Source organism: Populus alba, chromosome 1 (assembly GCF_005239225.2).
Source record: "Populus alba chromosome 1, ASM523922v2, whole genome shotgun sequence".
Lineage (NCBI taxonomy): Eukaryota > Viridiplantae > Streptophyta > Magnoliopsida > Malpighiales > Salicaceae > Populus > Populus alba.
Window position 1 is genome coordinate 45,595,740 of NC_133284.1, and position 23,134 is coordinate 45,618,873.

At 30.7% G+C, this 23,134-nt stretch overlaps 2 protein-coding genes and 1 pseudogene across 3 annotated transcripts; all 3 read left to right on the plus strand.

Annotated features, from left to right (window-relative positions):
* Positions 1–3,108: 3,108 nt before the first annotated feature.
* LOC118037403 (uncharacterized) lies at positions 3,109–3,888 on the plus strand (annotated as a pseudogene).
* Positions 3,889–7,158: 3,270 nt separating this feature from the next.
* Positions 7,159–11,111, plus strand: LOC118037426 (E3 ubiquitin-protein ligase RMA3). 2 transcript variants are annotated; one of them, XM_073411145.1, is made up of 2 exons: positions 7,159–7,262; positions 10,107–11,111. In XM_073411145.1, the coding sequence occupies exon 2, from the start codon at positions 10,109–10,111 to the stop codon at positions 10,880–10,882; it is 774 nt and encodes a 257-aa protein (XP_073267246.1). In that variant the 5' UTR covers positions 7,159–7,262; positions 10,107–10,108; the 3' UTR covers positions 10,883–11,111. The 2 variants fall into 2 exon arrangements, with proteins under 2 accessions (XP_073267246.1, XP_034899283.1); XM_035043392.2 differs by lacking the exon at positions 7,159–7,262 and adding an exon at positions 8,643–8,845.
* Positions 11,112–17,410: 6,299 nt separating this feature from the next.
* On the plus strand, positions 17,411–21,173 carry LOC118037402 (expansin-A12). The gene is made up of 4 exons (XM_035043365.2): positions 17,411–17,493; positions 19,701–19,771; positions 20,181–20,490; positions 20,590–21,173. The coding sequence occupies exons 1-4, from the start codon at positions 17,411–17,413 to the stop codon at positions 20,900–20,902; spliced, it is 777 nt and encodes a 258-aa protein (XP_034899256.1). The 3' UTR covers positions 20,903–21,173.
* The last annotated feature ends 1,961 nt before the right edge of the window (positions 21,174–23,134 follow it).

Sequence of the window (23,134 nt, forward strand, 5' to 3'; positions counted from 1 at the left end):
TTTTATATTTCGTTTAGATTTTGTGGGTTTTAAAGCTAATTTATGGGTTGTTTAAATATATGGATATGTTTTAGAAAGTGTTTAAAGTATTATTTTGTGAGTTTTTTTCGGTTAAAACATTGTTGAAAATGAGCTTCTCTAGGTCTGATACAGACCAACCCTATTTCCACAATCGGAGGTTGCTAGAATCTGGACAATGCAGGCAACATGTTGCTTGATATTTTCTTTCAAAGCATTAAGGGCACGACCTATCATCCACCACTTGAAGAAAAATTAAAAAAAATAAAGCCCAAACCCTTAGACCATTATCCGAAGGCCTAGGAATTTTAGCCCTTTTAGCATAAGAAATTGAGCTTTTTTTGTTTTTTGTTTTTTTATCCATTACAATTGTATTTTTTTCTTATTTTTTTTCAATTTTATTATTCAATATTTGATTGATTATTAATTGAGCAATGTAAATTATTTTTACTGATTTTTTTTTCCAATCACTTGATATTTTGTTGTTATTGATTTTATAGCTGTTTATTTTATATAAAACATTATATAAAAAACATTATTAAACCTGATTAAATCTATAACCCGAGTTATAACTTTGATTGATTAAGTTTGACTAGGTAAGGATTAGACTTGATAATTTTTGTTGTTTCATGAATTTAATTCCCGAGTTAAATTTTTTGAATTTCATTTAAATTTTTTATTTTAAAAATACATGGAGTGTGGATAAAATAACTAGTTAAAAAACAATTAAAAGCTCAGTCTTTTCATGTAGTTTTGTGAGAGAATCAATTATGGATTCAAGCAGTGTAATGACTATTTGCCTTCATTGCTAACAATTGCCTTGACATTACATTGAGGGTAAAATCATCTTTTTAAAGAGATTCAAATGTTATTTGTGGATTGATCAGGAACATTTTATCATTCAAAATTTGAAAATGCATAGTTAAAAATACTTTTTTGCCTTTGAAATTTGAAAAAAAAAAGGTTTTTCGTTAAAGGTTTTTTTTTTATAGTAAAATAACATTTATACCCTTGGCTACTCAGAAAAATGACCTTGCAGAGAGACTTTTATTTGTCTTTGTTTTTTTTTTTTTTTTGTATAATAAAATTACATAGTTAATCTTTCTCTTTTCAGATTGAAAGAACAAACTTCGGAGAGCATTTTTTATCTTTATGCCATGTTGTTTTGTAATAATGTATGCCCTTGGGTATTTTTTGTAATTTTATCTTATTAAAATATTAATAAATTAGTAAACATATTGACGCGTGCCACAAAGCATTAGAGTCCTCTGCGCTATTCTGGAGCGCATGAGGACAATTATAATGGTAAAAAAAACTGATTATCATCTTCATCTGATGCGTAATAATGTGACGCAGTTGTTGGGTGGCATGTTTGCCAAGGTGGGTAGTGCATCTGTTATTGATGAGTTTTTTTTTTTTTTTTTTTCTCTTGCCCTTCATTTCTCTCCTATGAGCCTTTGTATTCATGACAGGCCTTTAAAAAATTATTTTTTTCCTTTGATTTTGCATTTTTTTTGGGTTTGTTTCTCTACTTCTTTAAATTTTTTTCTTGCTTTGATTTTAATGCTTCTTGAACTTTACTTTTTTCAATTTCATCCCTCTCCACATTTGATTTAATTTATTTTTGTATCCAATCTGGTCTCCATTTCTTTTTATTGCTATTTTTTTTTTATCCTTTGTTCAATTATTTATTATTTTTTTATTTTTCCTTTAGAATTTTAATTCATTTTATTTTTTTTTTCATAATTATTTGGACCTCATTTTTGTCATTACTCTTTTTCTATACTTTTTCATTATATTTTGTTTTTTAATTTAATTCATTTTTTTTCTGATTGGTTCATTTTTCAATTAAACTCTTTTTTTTTTGAAGTTTTTATTTAGTTCCTTGTTTCTTCAATATTTTTTGCAAGATTTTTATTTTTGTTTATTTTTTATTTTTTTTTTTATAATTGAAAATTTTTTTTGTAATTATTTCTGATATTTTTTTACAGAGATTGTCCTGTTCTCATACTTGATCCATCACCTTCAATAATACATTTGGTTTGAGTTCTCAATGTATTTTGTTTTTAAATATTATTTTTTTTCATTTCACATTGATTTATTAGACTATGAGCTTGTGATTTGTTTTAACTTTTTTTTTTTTTTGTGAAGGTTATTTCCCATCCATCTCTGGGTTTACAAATAACTTTTTTTTTAATTGATTTTATTTTATTTTATTTTTATTATTAAATTATTTGACCTTTGAGTGTTGAAATGTTTTCTATTTTTTTTAAATGAAGTTATCCTGATTTGGGATGTCAAACATCTCAGAAGATTTCTTTTACGAATTAATAATGCGATCTAGCTTGATGATGAACAAAATGAGCATGTAAAATTTTTTCCCTCTCTCCTACTTGTGGCCACAGTCCAAAAGAATCTTATGGAGATAGTGAATATATTTTGACCCCAAAAAAGAAAAGGACTCCAGAAAGAAATGAAGAAACAAATGGATGCAATGAATGGTTTTTGGCACCATCTTTGCTAAAAAAATATATGGTTTGCAGCAAATAAAATTAATTTTGAAGTGTTTAAAAATATAATAATTATTATTTTTTAAAAGTTTTTTTTATTAAAAATATATTAAAATAATATTTTTTATTTTTAAAAAATTATTTTTGATATCAACGAATTAAAACAATTTTGAAAAAATAAAAAAATAAATTTAAAAAAAACCTAATTTTTTTTAAAGCTTCCTATTGAGCATAAAATGAACCTCAAATTCATTTGTAAATTTGGATTTTGTTTTTAAAAAAGAAGGATTTTAACAGTTGAAATCGAATTAAAATGGTATGTACGCAGTGAACTTTCCATGTAGCACATGTGCTTATCTAGATAAGTGAGCTGGTAGTGAGCCCACTCGTTAATTCCCAAATCTAGTTACGAAATGAACAGTCCATCCTTCATTCCTGACATGTCCTGTCCTGGTTAAAAACAAATATTAAAGAAAAGGCCGTAATTTACCACTTCTCAGGTAAACTCCAAATATCATCAATTCCCCATCTCTCTCTGTCTCCGCAAACCCAATCCAAAGCCAGTAATCCGATTCTCCTCATGGCTGCTCTCTTCTCGAATCCCTCACCGTTTCCTCCTCTCACCTTCCCTAAACCTGAAAACCTACTACTACTACACCTCTCTCCGCTTTTGCTTCACCTATTCACCGGAGATCCCTTCGTTTACCACACGTCAAAGGCCTCAAGCTCTCCTTTAATTCGTCGACTATAACCGCTCTCCTGGATCGTTCGTGACTCTCACCAGTTCCAGACTCTCTCGTGGTGAAGGATTGTTTTGTGAGGCGCAGGAGACTGCTGTCGAAGTCATTCTGGATCGTAGATTTTTTTTTTCCGACTATGTTTTGGGCTTATTTGTTAAAAACCTAAGCTGAAAAGAAAAGAATTGTAATTTTAAAAAAATGTTTTCTTTGGATAAATAAAAATTGTAGATATAGAAATTGAAAAAGTCATAATTCAAGGGTTTCTTACTGAAATAATTGAATTGAAAATGGAACTGCAGTGGCTTCTGTAACGGATGCAACATGGAAGTCAGTGGTGCTCGAATCGGAATCCCCTGTGCTGGTTGAATTCTGGGCCCCATGGTGTGGTCCGTGCCGGATGATTCACCTATAATCGATGAACTGGCCAGGCATATACTGGTAAGCTCAAATGTTACAAAAGTTAACACTGATGATTGCCCTTCCATTGCAAACTGCAATATGGGATTCGAAGCAATCCCCACCTGTTTATCATCTTTAAAAATGGTGAGAAGAAAGAGGCGATTATCGGTGCTGTTCCCAAAACTACCTTAACCACCGCGATTGAGAATTCTTGTAAGTGAAACAAGCACTTTGCTGCCAATAAACTATTTAGCTGCCACTGCTCCATCTCCAGATGCTGCTGTATTTTTATGTTACCTACAGAAAATATTAGTAACTATATGTGTCTTCTCTTACGTAGCTGAATGCATGTTTGGTAGCTTGTTCTTGCTCAGTGTAGATTAATATGAGAAGTATTGGCTTATCCCTCTTTACATCCCTCCTGAAGTTTGGTTGTTGTGTGCGAAATGCACTGGGAACTGAAAACTGACGATGCATTTTGGTTCATGTGGTTCGATTACTTGACCACTTCAGTTAATTTTAAAAATTTTTAAAATTTCAGTTTTGATTTGGTTTGTTTTTCTTAAGCTAAGGAAATCAAGATGACCAAATTGATTTTTTTTTTTTTTTAATTATTTCACATGATCCACGTACAGAAAAATATATGGTATGAGATTTTGTGAGTCCTTGTGCCTTCTACTGTCAAGGAAACTGAAAATTTCAAAGCTAACCTATGATACTATATACTGAACATAAAAATGAAATGCTGCTGAAAGATCTTGTGAGCTGTTGGTGGTGTGGCCATCGGTCTATAGTTTTATATAATGCTAATTATTGATTTTGGTGGAATATTTGGTCTTGGATGCGTCGAAGAAAATATATGAGAAATTAAGCAGAGTTTCTCAGTTGGCCTTGTGATATGGAAACATCAATTATCTCATCCTATTCCTAGGTCTCTGCTTGTCGGCTTAAGTTGATCTGTGGGTGCATCAAGTTTAGAACATGTGTGTTTTCAATTTAACACACTGTTCATGAAATATCAGATGCGTCCAATTTTTGTATTAAAAAGCATTGTGTTAATGATACACTAGCAACTGGTAATCCATGATGAGATCATAAAGCAGTGTGATACCTGTAAATTACATGCTTGTGTCATATATAAGCCATGATATCTCTGTTCTTTAAATTATTAGAAGGGGTGACTGCTTGTCAGTCTAATGTCTGTGTTTTGGTAATAAAGAGGGGGGTGGGCTTAGTCTTTAGTTTGGAATGTGTCCTAGTAGCTCACTCTTACCTAGTTGCTCCCCACTTGTTGGCTTTGTTGGAGGCTTTAGTTCTGTATCTTTCTTTCAAAGGTGGATAATGTGCATACTGGGAGTGGCTTTTTTTAGTATAACCACGCCAAAACTTCAAGTTTTAGTATCTGAAATTGATGCTGGTCTGTGAATTATTCAATTGTGTCATTATAATTTGTTTAACTCATAGCTTAGACTCGAAGGCTTTCATTAGCTTTTGGATTAAGACCTTGTTCCTTTTATACAATTCCTGATGGTGAGTGCTGAAGTGTTGGTTCATTTTAGAAGCCATTTTTTTTTTTCCCCATTTGTTGTCCATCTGGAATGAAAATGAATTAAACTTTTGAGGAATTCTGGTTACTGCACGCACCAAATGCTTATAGCAGAATCATGTCTCCAAGGTGCTCTATCTTCAGATTACCTTGGTCTTTCTTTACGACCACCATGTGAAATTGTTTTAAGCTGTGCTGTTAGTGAGGTGAAATGAGAATGATGGACAATTTTGTTTTTCACATGATTTGGATTGTGTATCACTGTAGCTACTCTTTTGAAGGCTGTCATACCCTCTTGGGCCTGAAAATGTAGCCACATGACATTTTCTAACATGGGTTCATGTATGAACTCTACCAGGACAATACTAGGACCTTTTTTCTCCCTTGTCTAGAAATTTGGTCATTTAAATGAGGGTCTGATAGGATTAAGAGTACACATTTAACAAAGGTATAGTTTCTGCTTTTCTATGTTCTGGTGGGATAGTTTTTTTTTGGGTCTCCCACCTGGGATAGGACCTTTATTTTCTGACAAAGCTCTTAGTAGAGACAACAACGTATGGTGTCCAATAGCCTCTTGCTGGATTGTCAGAAGTTGTTCATGCTCAAGATTATATTCGAATTCAGGAATATAGAGGTCATTTTAGCGGAGGCGGTGGAGGGGTTTAAATCATGAGGAAAGCATCACTGGGAATTTCTGAGCATATCCAATCCCAGAGAAGACAAACGTTTTTCAGGTTGTGGTTGGAGAGAACGAAGATTGGAAGTGCTTGTTGGTGGTTTACCTGAAGCATGGATGTGGCCTCGAACTCAGAATTATCTTTTTCTTGAGGCCACACTTTGAATTTGGTGTTTTCTTGGCGCATTTGTTGGTTTTCCTGTGAGACCATGCCAGGAGCTTATTTATTGGTTTCATGCAAGACCGTGCATGGGCCAAATCTTTTTCATCTTGAAGTCTTGTTCATTCAAGAATCAGGTAGAAGCTAATGGCTGTTCAAGAACAAGAGCGTTTTTTCTTTTCTACCAAATATATTTCTATTTCTATTTCTATTTTGTGACACCAACCTAACCAAACACGATTATGTTGCAAAGAAACCGTTTGGGACGTAGTTTTTGTTTTTTGTTTTTTTTTATCTAAATAGAGAAAAAATTGTTTGATTAGACAAATAATTTTTATTGGCTCTGTAAATCTTGATTTTGAAGAACTGCTTGTTATTTATAAAAAATTATTTTTTATTTATTTTACATATAAAAATTCATCACATAAAAGTTTGTTTCAGTCAAACGTAGCAAATTGTATAGGAACAGTTTTAATAATGTTTAGGAACGTGATATGCAAATTTTATTTTTTAAAATATTTAATTTTTTTAATTTTTTTTTATATTTTTAAATTATTTTGTATTCTAACAATGTGTTGATTTTAAAAATAATTTTTTTAAAAATAAAAAAATATATTATTTTAATATATTTCAGCACAAAAAAATACTTTAAAAAATAACTAGATAACTCTACAAACAGGCTTTAAGGACAATATGGAAACATACCGTATTGAAATAAATTTGGTTCCATGAATGATTTCTGTAAAAAACGTTACAGCTCGTTCATGATTCGGGGCCATCGTTGGATTAATAATAATAATAAAATCGATCTATAATTACCCAAAAGACATGTCGGCCAGTTTGAGGATAAGATTTTCTCTCTTCTTGATGGCAATACATTACGTAATTTATCAATCTCGTGCATCTGACCTTACAGGGCAACCAAAGAATATAATTTACCTTGTATTATTATTTTTTTTATGAAAGGGTCATACATGTAGACATGCATGTTAGGAGGTTTTTTTTATTAATAATAATAACAATAAACCTTTCTACTGTTTAAAATAAAAATAAAATGTTATTATTTTTGCTCTTTCCCTCGCCTGCTTTCTGGTTGCCTGCAGGTAGGTGGGTGCATCGCATGCCGAGATGGTAGAAGAGGTCAAATACAGTTCGACCATGAATATAGTCAGCTTATCTAGATGAAAACTTATGTGACAGAATAATCTAGATGGTCAGTAAACTTATCTTTAATTCTGCTGATTTTTTTTAATCCAAGTTAAGACTTATTTTAACAACTTTCCTCAAGATATCTCTTTATTATTAAAAAAAAGGTTCCTTAATGCTATATCTTTCGCAACTAATTATACTTTACATTAAAAAAATATAGGGGTTGAAACAATGTTTATATAAATGGTAAACCATCTCAAGGTTTTTTTTTAATTAACATTTTTTCTTTTTACTGGGTCCTCCAATTTATCTCATTCATGTCCTTTTTTTATTGGATAATTTACTTCTTATGACCATAAATGATGTTTGAAAATTATAATCACATGAAACAATGCAAGATGGAGAAAATATATAAAAAATATCCATAAAAATGAAATATAAAGAAAGACACAATTTTTTTTATATTAAGTTAGATTAAAAAATTGAATTTGATTATTTTATTTTGATTGATTTTATACAAAGTTATCGTGATATAAAAAAATAAGTTTTTACGTTGAGTTAATATTTAAATTAAAAAAATAAAATTTAATTTTATTGATTCAAATTATTTAAACTTTAAGAATCCAATTTTAAACTAAGATAAATATCTAATTTATTTTTTTTAAAAAAATATATAATTTTTATCTTAGTTTTTTGAATCAATTTTTGATTAAAATTAACAAAGTTTATTATTAGTATAAATAATTTTTTAATTTATTTTATTAAATGAACATAAATATTTTTTAGTTTATAGTTAAAAAAATTTTATGAAATGTTTTTTTTAACAACTCCTGGAAAAAAAAAAAAATCATCCGGCAGCATATTGCACGGAATCAAACTAGGAAAAGAGTTTATGTTAATACTGTAATCTTAGTAAAATCCCTTCCAATTAACTTCTCATGAATAAAAAAGCAATTCAATCATACTCTCTCACACTTGCTTGGTCTTTCGTTTGGAAAACAAACCCTAGTCATGATATTATTTAGAAGTGATTAAAAAAAATAAAAAAAAACTAATTAAATTAAAAAATTAAAAAAAATTAAAAAAATCAAATCATAAAAAAATTAAAATTTTAAAAAAAATCAATTAGTTTGATTTTGGTTTTTTAAATATAAAATTAAAAAAACCAAACTGAAATCGAAAAACTTGAATTAAATTATTTTTAACCAGCTTTTCAAACTAAATTAAAACTAGTGAATTTTAATTTTTTTTAAATAAAAATCAAACAAAAACAAAAAAAACTTCTATTGCTTTCTCATTGACAATTTATAGTGCTTTCATCATATTTTCATGCAATGATATGATAAATAAGGCATCCACACGTGGTGAAATGTAAGCGGTCTAAAAAAGGACGGGTCTCCGTAGCAAATCTATGGACTACCAACCCACAGACAGACGGTCCTGTCAAAACGAAAGGCACACTGTATTTTTTACCTCTTTTCTTTTTAATTAATTATATTTATCCTTAAGATCCTTCATCAAATCTTTCCCTCCTCTCTCTCCACAATTCCACATCTCTATCTTAAGAAAATAAAAATATTGGATCTTTCTGCGTTAAAGTTTTTAAGCCAATTTTCTGTTTCTTCTGATCCAGCCTTTTCGTAAGAGGTATCATCTCCTTCTCTCTGTTCTCTTCGTGGGTTTTGTTTTCTTGTTTCGAGTTTTTATACAACAAACATTGCGGGGTTGTTTCTTTTCTTCTATTTAGATCTTGATTGGATTCTGAGTATATTTTAATGTAGGGGTTCTGTTTTTTTTTTTTTTTTTTTTCAATCGTGATTGAATTGTAGGTTGTTTTCTTTTTCATGGGTGTTTTGGGATGGTGAGAGAAGTATTAAATTTATCGGGTTTGATATGTGTTGCTATTTGTATTCAATTTGTCAAGCTGTTGATGTTTAATTGTTTTTGTCTTGGAATTACTTGTATGTTTCCTTCAAAGTTTTGTTTGATTTCTCGTGACTCAAAAGTCATTAAAGCATTTTGCTTTCTTCTGATACAGAAGGTTAATGAATTTCTATGTTTTTCTTAATCTCATGTCTTAAAGGATGATGGGTTCTTTTGGGGTGTGAAAATCTGAGTTATTTTCTTGATTTTATATGGTAAGACGGGGAAAAACTAGTTCTTTGAAACCAATTTAGTTAGTGCCCTTTTGGCACTTCTCAATGTGAAAGAATCTCAATTCTTTAGAAATCAGTTTGTTGTAAAATGACCCAACAATTGTGTTTTTTTCTTTTCTTTTTATCAGACTAGAAATTTGTAATTTGGGAGCACGTTAGGTTATGATAGCTCTAACTGGCCTACTAGTATTAAGGTGCTAGATTTGTAAGATTGGTGAACTCTAGCATAAGTTATTCTGCAGCGTTCTTGTCATCAACCTCTAGATCTCATTATTTGTTTGGGAGACTGATAGTAGTAACCCATCGTTTTGTTCTTCTCATATATCGTTGATGGGTTGAGGAATCTTTGTATATGGCTCTTCATTTTACTAATTTCAAGCCAGTTCTTTGTCATTTTCTTGTATTCAACCTCAAGATTTTAACCTTTTGCTGTTTAGAACTTCAGCACCTCCGGTCTTGTTTGTTTGTGCTTACTTGGATGCTTAACTTATCGTGTTTGAAACTTTAAATATCTGGTCTCTGGGAAGGAGATTTATTGGCAATTGAACTCTATTGCATATAGCAGCTATTTTTTTTCCCTGGAAAATTTCGTTTTTCTTTTGTTATTGCCCATAGATGGTTTTTTCTGTATGTTTCTGTGTCTCTTGTGCATTGTCACACGTGCGCGCGCATAATTTATGCACACAATGGTTTCTCTTTGAATATTATCACTGATATGCTAAGAAACATTGCTTTTAATGCGGAACTTGCAGATATGGAACAACACTTCTTTGATCATGAGGCACATTTTGAATCTGAGGAAGATGTTGGACTTGAGCAGAAACATAAATTGATCCCAGTCCCAACAGCAGTCTCAGACAACGACAGTGGCTATTTTGAATGCAACATATGCTTAGACTCTGCACATGACCCTGTTGTCACCCTATGTGGTCATCTATATTGCTGGCCATGCATTTACAAATGGCTCCATGTTAAAACCTCCTCCCCTGATGCTAGTCAGCAGCAGCCGAGCTGCCCTGTCTGCAAGGCTGACATTTCTCCAAATTCATTGGTCCCTCTATATGGCCGGGGCCCATGTACATCTGAATCAAAATCCAAGAAAGACCCAGTGGATGTAGTCATACCCCGTAGGCCACTCCCTTCTGAGTTGAATACAGTGAATGCTAATACTTCGCCACAAAATCAGCAACTTCATTCAAATTTTTTCAATCCACAGCCTCAGTCATTTCAACACCAACAATACTTCCATGATCCTCATGGAGGTTATGCAGCCTTGACCTCTTCAAACCTTGGGGGTACTGTGATGACAGGTTTTTTAAATCCAATGCTGGGGATGTTCAATGAGATGGTGTTCACAAGGAATTTTGGGACGTCGATCACCAACATGTTTGCTCGCCCTTACACAAATCCTCTCATGGGAAGTAACAGTCCTAGGATGAGGAGGCAGGAAATGCAGCTTGATAAGTCTCTAAATAGAGTGTCCATCTTTTTTCTTTGCTGCATCATTTTGTGCCTCCTCTTATTTTGATTAGGTTAATCTTTCAGCTTTTGTAAATAGGTGATGACATACACATTGCAGGGACAATCTGCTGTAATTTTTTTCTGCTGGAAACTCTCTTTTTAAGAGATTTTCCTCGACAGTTTTGCATTTTATCTTTGTCATTCTTTACTTGCATTTGCTATTGTAACTGTTGGATTTCATGAGTTGTATTAGATTCTTGATTACAAAATGTATACGCGGCTCATTTTGTATTTTCTGTAAGGAAATTGCCATTTCTAGTTTGAATTTTGTAGTATCCATATAATGTCAGGGGCGAGTTTCTTTCTTTGTTTTTTTTTCCCTCTTTTTCTTGAAAGTTCCCCCCCTAGTTTATATTGGAGTCTTCATGTTGGAATGTCAAGAGGAAGATGCTCCAAGTCATCAAGTACGCACACGACCTTGAAGCACCCTGGTTCCATGGTAGCCCATATTCCTTGCCTCCCTGTATGATCATAGTTTCGAAGCCATTCTTTTCCTTTTTCCTTTCTATTTTTAATGATTTTCGCTTTTAAATGATGTACATTCTCTCATCTTCCATAGTAGATATTGAAATAGATTCAGTAGCATGCACAACACAACGGGAAGATGGGACAAATACAGTGTTCAGAGATGCATTTCTGGAATTTGAAAGTTCAAAGGGGAAAATAGACAAACTTTGAATGTCACCTAGTCAGGATCATATGCAAGATAAGAATGCCACTGGGTCGTATTAGAATGTCACTGGGTTGTATTAGAATTTGAAATGATTTTTTATTTTATTTTATTTTTTTTATTTTTAAACGAGAGCACATCATAGTTATAAGAAAATATTGAAAAAAAAAATATTAATTTGATATTTGTTTTTAGTCAAACATACTTTTAAAAAACACTCTCAAACACATTTCTAAATCCTCTTTAATCCTTTAAGGTTATTAATTATAAAAAATTAGAAAAAAAACACTAAAATAACCAAATTTATAATTCATAAATTCCATTTTTTTTTACAATTAAAAAAAAAACATTAACCAATCAATAAACTAAAAAAATAATTATAATAAATCAACCTCGAGAGATTTCTGATATGTAAAGAAATTACACGATTTATAGTTCACTTATAAATTTCTACTATCAATACTAATAATGATATTTTGCACATATTCTTTGAAAATAAACTAAAATTGACATTTTACACCTAACAAGCTCTAAAAGGCTTTAATTTATATGAGTTATGGCTAAAAACAAAGGGGAGAAACCAAACCCAAAAAAAAAAGAGTAGGGTGGATTCATCTTTCACGTATTACTTTTTCAAGTTTACTTCCATATGGATTAAGGATAAATCCATGTCAAAATTATAAGATTTGTATAAATTTATTTCTTATACCATAATTTAATAATTAAATTCTCATAACACCGTACATTTTAAATTAATCCCGTCATGTAGCTTAAAATATTATAATCAGAACTGGAACCAGATTTTCCTTTGGGGCCACAGCACCTGTAAAGTATTGAAAATTTTCAATTTTACTATTGAACATATTAGTTTTTGATAATATTTAAGTAATTAGATTATCGTGCACAATGTTATGGATTAGATTAAATTATAAGAGGATTGATTTGATATGACTTGATCAACTTGATAGATTAAAAAACAACTTGAATGATTAATATAAATATAGTTTGATTTAAAAAAACAACTAGGAAAACATCTTATTTAAATATTAAAATGACAACATATTGTATTAACTCAGATCAACTCGGGTTAACTTGATAAATTCGCCAACTAGGTCATCAAACCCTAATAACATAGTTATTAAATCCAGACCGGCCTGGCAAGTCGACCCGGTGGCTAGACCGGTCCAGGTTTGTTATAAAATCGACCGATGCAATGACTCTACCAAACCCGATTGACCTGGCGGGTTGACCCAAGCAAACCCGATATTTTTTTTTTCAAATGTGGTTTTTCTCTTATACCCCTTTTTTCATATTTTTTTAGTTGGTTATTAACACTTTTTAAAGTTTAATATATAAATATTAGAAAAGTGTTTTATTTTTTCAATGTGGGATTTGAAACTCTTTCGTATATATACTCTATGTTCACAAAAAAAAAAATTATGTTTTTTCAATGTGGGATAAAAAACTTTTTGGTTTAAATACTTCAACTTAAAAGAATAACATAATATATTTCCAATATAGAATTTGAAGCCTTTTAGTACATATACTCTATGTTCACAAGAAAAAAGTTATATTTTTCAATGTGGGATAAAAAACTTTTTTGATTTAAATACTTCAACTTAAAAGCATAACTTAATATCTTTTCAATGTGGGATAAATTTTTTTAAAAAATATTCTTTTAAATTTTATTATTTACAACATGTATGATCTATATTCATATGAATTTTTTCATATGAAATATTAAAACTATAAATATTTTTTAAAATATTTTCGAGTTGATCCGGGTTGATCCAGGTTGACCCATGAAACCTGGGTCAGGTCACCCTCGGGCCAGGTTTGATAACTATGCCTGATAACCCTATATAAATAAAATAAAATAAAAATAATTGAACCCAATTCTCAATCAACGTAATGTTGAATGATGAAATTGAAAAAAAATTAAACTAAAAAAATAAGTTGAGTTAACTTATCAAACATGGGTCATAAGACTGAGATAACATCATAGAAAAAAAAATCAAAATAAATTATGAAACTCAATTCTCAATCAATCTAATATTGAATGGTGAAATTAAAAAAAAATCAATTAAAAAAAAATACAAAAAACCTTCTAAGTCAACCGACCAAACCTGTGATCCGGGTCATGAGACCTTGATAACCTCATATAATGTAAACCGAAATAAATTATAAAGTCTAATTCTCAATCAACCTATTATTAAGAGATGAAATTAAAAAAATCAAATAAGAAAAAAAAAAATTTGAGTCAACCACCATCACCACCACCCTTTAATCATAATTATATAAAAGAATTTTAAAAAATAGTAATTCAAATAATGATGATCAAAATCACCACCACCACCACCATTACCACCAAGGTTGTCAAATATGTATTTTTGACATGACATGGAAAATACAATATAAACTCGGATCATGAAATCATAAATTTACATGTTAAACAATCACATTATATTGAGAACATGCTTAATAAGTTTAAGCATCTTAATATAAAGAAGGATAATACCCCATTTAACTCTAGTATGAAGTTAAATGATAATTGTGATAAAACAATAGCACAACTAGAAAATGTTAGTTTCATTGGAAGTCTTATGCATGATATGCACTGTACAAAACTAGATATGACTTATGATACATGCAAGTTATCGAGATATACAAGCAAGTTGAATATGGATAATTGAAGGCTATTATAAGAGTGTTTTGTTATCTAAAAAGAATGATCAATTTGGGCTTGTTTATTATTATTTTCCAGCTATATTGTAAGGATATTGTGATGCAAGTTGGATAACTAGTTCAAGTGATAATAAGTCCACACAATGATGGTTTTTTTCACTTTGAGGAAGTGTAATATCTTGGAAATCTAAGAACGAACGTGAATATCTCATTCTACCATGGAATCAAAATTTATTGATATAGCCGTTATAGGTACAAAAGCAGAATGACTAAGAAATCTATTTTTAGATATTAAGTTGTGGCCGTAATCTATGTTACCTATTTATTTATACTGTAATAATGTCTCGAGCTTATAGTAATATTTACGATGGTAAATCAAGACATAAGTATTTAACATGATTATATTCAAGAGTTGATTACAAATTGGCAAATCATCATTGTCAATATGAAATCTATAAATAACTTAGTGAATCTGCTCATAAAAGGACTATCTAGAAATATGGTAAGTAAAAAAACTAGTAGAATAGGGTTGAAACCCATTATTAAAGATATCGTTAGTATAACCCAACTTTGAATTAACAAGAAGTTTATTTTTTAAGTTTAATGGGTATTTAATAGAATAGGGTTGAAAACTATTTAGTATTTGTTAGACATTGATAATTAATTTTGGACCATATTCTTATAGTATTAAATATGTTTTATTATATAAAGAAGGATGAGTGTAACCTCATAAAAGGAATTTAAAGTTCAAGTTTAATATAATAGAGACATGTATAATTCCACTTATATAAATATACAAGTGTTGTTGTTGTTTTTTTTTTTTTTTTTTTTTTAAAGAGTTAGGGTTTTCTCTTGTAGATATTCATGAAAATGAGATTTTAACACATGACCATAATAAGTGCTAAACAATTGTAAACTCTTTAAAATTTTAGATAGTATTGTGTGTGTGGTATCTTTGATTCTACAACAAAAAGTTTTAATTTAATCTACGAACACCAATAATTTTAGTAGGATTCAAATTTTAAGACTAATTGAAGGTTTAAATTTCAACATACCTTCTTGCTAGTATAATTCTATCAAGTAAAAAGACATTAATTATAAACCAGTGAGGGATTATTGATGTAGTTTGTAAGTGAATAAAAAAAAGAAAAGATTTATATCTCACATTTGAAAGAAACACTCATTCCTAAATGTTTATAAATATGAGTTTTTATTGTGTAGTAAATTAAGTGAAAGCTATAATTGATAAGCTTTTCTAGTTGGCTTTCTAATGCTATTACATAGATATTTATAATATAAAAAGATGGCACTTAGCACTTTAGCACTCAAAACTTAATTTGTTAATGAGATTAATTCTTTATTGAGCTAATTTTCTTTTAATTTTCATAATTAATTTTAACATTTGTGACTGTTATGATAAAACTAAATAATAGCTATTCGGTTTAATTCAAAATATAAATATCTTATTAACAGTCATATAGTTTCATTAAAAAAAGCCCATCTTATTACTTATTGTAAGAGTTCTCCTTCACCCTGGACCTAGTCTAACTCATCAAGCTGCAATGCAAAAGTTGTAAACATTTCAAGTCTATATAAACCTGTTATCACACAAAGATATATATATATATATATATATATATATATATATGAATTTAGTTGTATTATAAAAAATGTTTGTCTCTGTATGAAATAAATAAACAACTTAAAAACAGTGTTTTCATCCCTCAAAACCAATTGATTTTACTCTTTATTTATTTCCATACCCAAACAATTTACTAATAAAATATATATGGATTTCAACTGTTGGATCACAAATATGATGGAGATCTCTCCATATATATTTACCTATAATCTAAAGTGTGTTGCTCTTTTACTGTGGACGCTGAGATATTTTCATATGGATTGTGGCAGTGTGACGCTAGTTTTTGCCCTTTGTGAATTCATGGCTAGGTATTGTTGGGTAGGGGTTGTCTTGGTTTTTGGTTGCTTTCTTTGTTAGGGGCAGGGTGGGGCAGGGTGGGGCAGGGGGAGTCAACCATTTTTTCCTGTTGTAGATTAAGGCTTCATGTGGGTATACAGGCTTGGTGTTCGAGCCTCTTTGAGCATTCCAAAAAGTCATTGGTTTTCGTATGGCTTGTTTGGGTTGCTGGGTGGTGTGAGGGTTATCTTGTAGGGGATGGTGTGCAGTCATCATCATGCATTAAATACAAAGTGTGATTGTCTTTGTCCTTTTTCCTTTTGTGATCTCGGGGGCCTGGTTATTACTCTAGTGGATTGGATGTTAATTTAGGTATAGGAGTTTGGTTTTTGGATTTTTAGTTTCTTTGCCTCTGTTTTCTCTGTGTTTGGTTTGTGGATTTTTTATTTCTTGGCCTTTGCGTTTTCTTTTAATGTTCTAGTTTGGCTCATTTTTAAAAATTATAGTCGGTTTTATTTGTGTTATGTCACTTCACGTCCTATTTCTTCGTGTCTTTAAGGGAGTGGCGTGCTACTGTTTTGATGTCTTTTCTTTTATTGGGAAGTAGGTGTAATGGTTTTGATTTGGTGCCCTTCATCAGTTGCATCTTTTTGTTAAGGTCTTTCCTTTTTCTTTTCTTTTTTAGTTTGTTGGGACCTATGGCATTCTTTTGCCTTCTTATTGGTTCTCCTAGCCTTCTATTGCTTTTTTTCCAGTTTGCTTGGTTTCAATTTCAGTCTTTTTTATTGTCATTTTAAATGCTTTGCTTTTTTTTTTCTTTTTCTTTTGATGGCTTATCAGGTTTGGCTTTCCTGTTAGTATAAGTATTCTCCTGTGGTTTTCTCATTTTTTTAGCTCCCTACTTTCCTACTATTGTTTTCTAAGTTTGTTCCTTACCTATATTTTCAACTTTTCGTTATTGTTTTATCTTTCTATATTTTGGTATGTGTTTTCTTATGATTTCAAACTAAATGCTTGACCTACACTTTCACAATAATTTTTTAAAAATCTTTAAATTCCAACCATGTTATATTCAAAATATAAGAGGCATGTGTTGATGTCTCATAAGCCAAAATATTTACCCCGATATCTTTGCTATATTGAATTGGACAATTATTGACGTATAATAATTGTATAATTTGTGTTTATTTAAAAGTTGGAGGACCATAGTGTAACATTTCCTAAACTTTTAACACGTCCCATGCGTTATAGGTCTAGCAACCATGCTAGACCATGATGTCATGGGTTTGGCAACCATGTCATACCCAAGTCGTGTTAGCCCCAAGACACTTGAGTCTGGCGATTTGTATTTATTTAAAAGTTGGAGGGCCATATTGTAACTTTCCCTAAATTCCTAACACATCATCTATGTTTGGGGTTTTTTTTTTCTTTCTGGTACCTATTCTTTCGAATTCACTCTTGATAGAGAAATCAAAATCAAAAGGCCTTTAATTAGGATTAGATCACCCATGATAAAACTTCGATAGCCAAAATGAATCATTAGAAATTGCATAGTATATCCATAATATTTTTTTGTGTGTGTGGGTATTGCTGATCAAGGGAAAAAAAAGCCAACACCTTTTAGATTTTTGCTTGATTTTCATAGTTTTGATATTTTGTCTCTACTTGATGTTTTAGTTTAATCCTCACACAATCTTCAATTACGCTAGGCCTAAGCAACTTGAGTCTGGCAACCGTTCCAGGCCCCAGCTAGTTGGTTCGGCAAGGTTGCTAGACCCAATAATTGGTGGGTGAGAGGAAAGAGAGAGGATGAATGAAATCTTTTCTAGAGAGAGAGAAATGTCATTTCTTCAATTCTGGCCACCAAAACATTAGATTTTTGTTCCAAATGATTTCATATGACGAGAGAAGTTTGACTTAAGGGTTTTTTTTTTATCTTGAAAGTGCCTAAAAAAATCATATATGAGATTGGGAAGAAATTGGTTTTCGAGTTGATTTTGGATTTTTGATCGTTTTTTTTTTTTGTGCTTTTGAAGGTTAAAGATTGGCTTAAAAGGTTATTAAGGTAATTTCTAGGTGTCTTGGGTTGAAAATAGGTTTCTAGAAGAAAAAAACTAGTTACCTTGATTTTCCAGCAACTGTGGTGGCCAAAATATGGGTATGATGAGCGACGTGTCGTTTGACGCATCTTCTTTTTTTAATTTAGTTGAGACGAACGATATGCCGTTCGCACCATTATAAAACAAAAAATAATAAAGGTCCAAGATATTTGGGTCTGGAAACCATGCCTAATCTAAGTGACTTGGATTTGGAAACCATGCCAGATCCAAGTTGTTTGGGTGTGGCTTGGTTGCTAGACCCAAGCGCCATAAGTCTGAAATCAAGCCCCACATGAAATGATTTGGGTTTGGCAACCAACGCAATGATAGAAAAAAATGCCACAATGGAGTGATGATATATATTATATATATAATTTGATTAAGAAACTTCAAGCCAAGCCAATAAATGCATGTCTAACTCAATCTCATTAAAAATAAGCAAGAGTACTTACTAATTAACTTGTAGCATCGAACACATTTTAATTTATCACTGCTTCCTCCAAGAGAAACTGAAAGATTAAAAAGAAAAAAACTGTGTATGTTGTCGGCCTTACATATTATTTTTTGATATCATGTGCATGGAAATCCTTAATATATTTATAGGTTGGAAGTGAAGCTCTCTCTCTCTCTCTCTCTCTCTCTCTCTCTCTCTCTCTCTCTCTCTCTCTCTCTCTCTCTCTCTCTCTTTCTAAATAAGACTAAAACAAATTAAAACATCTCATCGGCTATATATTCCTCAATTTTCTTAAGAAAATAATAATAATAACGATAATAATCTCACTTTGATTCAAAAGTTATTAATTATTATTCAACCAATATTTGTTTCCCGGCCAACAGTCGTAGACTTAATTAGTAGAAGTACAAAAGGACACTCATAAAGTGTTCATAATTAATTAATTCTACAAAAGTATAGTCATTGAACTCATTCATTCATCTGAAAGGAAAAAGAATCCCAAGAAATTATTTAAAAATAAAAAAGATGTCTGTGATAAGCCTTATAGGTACATGGATAGCATACTATTATGATAAAATATTTAGCTGGAGATAGAAAACACCGACAGGTGACTTTCAAGAAGATGGCACACTAAGCATCACATGCATTTGCTTGCTTGCTTGCTTTCTTCATCTTGTACAGATATTCCGTACTTTAAAGGACGTGAAAAAACGCGTTTTCATTAATTTCCATCGTTAATTATCTGTTAATAATATCCTCAATCAAAAATAATATCGACATATTCCCAGAAATAAATTAATGCATCGATTCATATTCTAAAATAAACACCGACAACCGCGTGTATGGGCATATGTTTTCCTATAAAATGGAGACACTTTCCTCAAGAATTTTGTGTATTAAGTTTTTTGAGATTATTTACAAAGGAAAATGGGATCTTTTGTCACTCTTTCTGTTTTGGTTTGCCAATTTCTTTTCTTTGTTTGTTTGCTTAGTTTGAAGGGGATTCATTGGTGGTTGGCTCAATGCTCATGCAACCTTCTATGGCGCCAATCAGAGCCCCGCCACTCTTGGTAAGTCTTAGTTTCTTAGAAAACAAAGAACCCAAGAATATTATTGTAATGTGAGATATAGAATATATATATTAAAATAAAAATATTATTGCAGGTATCTATAATACTACTAGCAAGTAATTAATCAATCAAAATGTCTGAAAATTCGGCAGAATTGTTTGTGTATGTCTTTTTTCTTTCTTGTATGTGTCTTCCTTCAATGTTTTTTCAAGCAAAATCTCATATATTCAATGGAGTTATGTAATCATCAATAAAATTAAATTATTATATAAAAAAAAATTCAATCAAAATGTCCAACAATTCATAATTGTTTTCTCTTATAAAAGTTCCATGTAAATTAATTAAACCACTTTATGTACAGAGGATTTAAATGCATAGTAATTACATTGGTGTGTATTCTATACGTCAGGAGGAGCTTGTGGATATGACAACACCTTCCATGCCGGATTTGGAGTGAACACGGCGGCCGTGAGTGGTGCACTGTTTAGAGGTGGAGAGGCTTGTGGTGCTTGCTACCAATTAATGTGCAACTATAGGGCAGATCCCAAGTGGTGCCTCCGACGTGCAGTTATTTCGGTAACTGCCACCAATTTCTGCCCTCCAAATAATAATGGAGGGTGGTGCGATCCTCCTCGCCAGCATTTTGACATGTCCATGCCTGCTTTCTTTCGCATTGCACGGCAAGGCAATGAAGGCATAGTTCCTGTGCTCTATAGGAGGTAATAAAATCATATAACACGCACACAAATTCCCATATAAATTCCATATTTTCTTTATAGTATGTTTAAAATATGATTTTGAAAATGCATGAATTGAAGGGTATCGTGCACTAGGAGAGGAGGAGTTCGTTTCACTCTGAGGGGACAATCAAACTTCAACCTGGTCATGATCTCTAACGTTGGTGGTAGCGGTGATATCAAGGCTGCATGGGTTAGAGGCTCAAGGGCAAGATCATGGGTGCCATTGCACAGGAATTGGGGTGCTAATTGGCAAAGCAGTTTCGATCTTCGAAACCAGAAACTGTCGTTTAAGCTCACTTTAGTTGATGGAAAAACACTGGAATTTTTTAATGTTGTTCCTTCAACTTGGATGTTTGGACAGACATTTTCTTCTCGAAGTCAGTTCTCTTAAAACTAAGGAGATCTTTTCCTCTTTTTACACGTCTTGAACTGGCATTTTTCGATGGTTCAAGAACATGAAGATGCAATTTTTTCCTTTTCAAGTAAGACTTCTTCTGGAGGGAATGCCACTTCTAAACGGCATATATATTATATTTCGTGGATTAAGATTTATGTTTAACAAGTTTTCGTTACTTGGTGATTTACTTTTGCAAAGCTCAATAATCAAGAGCAATGCTATTTTGTAACCTGGATTGAAGATTATTGATATATATAGCAATAAACGGAAAAATTACAATAAATCTATATATTTATATATATGAATTTTTGCATCCTTCAAGCCTATGCGATTCACATTTTTCATCAAGGATTTGTTCCACTCATGTCAAATAACCAGGTGTGCGCTTCTCAAATTCAATTCCTAACAGTCACATCCAAACAATTCCACGTTTAGCCCATAAACCGTGCTTCCCTTGGTTTATTTTTTATTTTTAAATAAAAAAAAATGAATAAAGAGGCTTTTTCATTGTATATTGACTACAAAAAAAATATTCAATTATAAATTGAAATACTTATACACACTTTATCTAATTAAGTAAATCAATATTTGATAAAAAGCTAGCTAAGATTAAACACTTGAGTGATGAAAATTTCAAAGGATGAAATGTGAAGGAAAGCAGAAAAAGAAGCTTGAAATAATCAATTTTAAATAAATAAAATAAATATCTAATGATAAAATTAAAAAATATTTAAAAACTCATAAAAAAATAAAGTTAACCTAAGTAAAGTATCGAAACTCGTGATCGTGGTCAAGAAACCTGAACAGACCATATAGAAGATAAACCCAAAAAACACAATGAAGCAAAGTTATCAATAAACATATATTAAGTGATGAAAATAAAATAAAAAAATAAAAAAAAATCCTAGTTAACCTAGGCTAACCCGCTAACTAGCAACAAAAAGAAACCTTATATAAAGGAGGATTGGATAACTTAATAGAAAAAAAAAAGTTAAAAAAATAAAGCACAAAGACTAACTTTTTTTAAAAAATCAAATGTTCAATAATGAAATTAAAAATAAATCAATTCTATAGAAGAACCTAGAGAAAAAAAATTAAAATCAAACCATCTCAACCTTTGAAAACTCATGACTCTCGGTCATGAGGCCAGAACTAACCCCATAGAAAGCCATTTTTTTTAAAAAAAAAAAACTTAATGTTAAAGGATAAAATTAAAAAAAAAATAAAAAAATATATATCAAACTTGTGCTAACTCTTCAAACCCATGACTTAATAAAAAACAACAAAGTCCAATCTCTAGCAAATTAAACGCTGAAAGATAAAATTAAAAAAAAAAAATAATGAGACAAAATTATATAAAAAAAATGTAATTAAATGAATGAGTGTGATTATCAAAATAAAAATTAAATCAAAGGGCAATAAAAAAAATTTAGATTAAAGGGCTAAATTGAAAATATAACTTTAATAAAATAAAAAAAATGAAAAGAAAAAAGAAAAAAAAACACCATAAACTACAAGGAGGCATCACTCATGTGCTGGCTCAAGAACACCACACTAGCTGTTTTTGAATAAAAAAATTAATTAATAAAGAAAGAAAGACCAAAACTACCTTTTGATAACAATGAAAATTAACAAAACAAAAAATATTGAAAATATCAAAGTGCCCCTCCACCTATGTTTTAATTCCATGGGGCAAGGGGCAAGGGGCAAGGGGCAAATATACCTTTTCTATGTGTTTAAAAAACTTAAAAGACCTAAATAATCATCAAATAGTTAAAAAAAAAATTAGTCTAAGACTCTAAAAGGTAAAGAGATTATTTTATGGTTTCAACAAACTTCAAAAGTCGCATAAAATACCCTCACAAATCATTAATTATAAATAAGATGAATTAGAAAATTAGAATACCCTCAATCTATAGTCATATCAGCAATGTAGTAAGAACAAAAGTATATCCAAGTGTTTTCTATAATGTTTTTGCTTTGTACTTTAGATCCATTTTGTTTATGTGGCCACATTATATTTTGTTTTTAAATTGATTTTCTTTGCTTTAAATATATATATATATATATTATTTTTAAATCGTTTTGATATCAAAATAAATTTAAAAAATAAAAATAATTTTTAATTTAATATATTTTCAAGTAAAAAATATTTTAAAAAATAAATATTATCACGTTATCAACCACAACTTTTTTATTAATAGGTTGTTTATGCTCCAACAATGA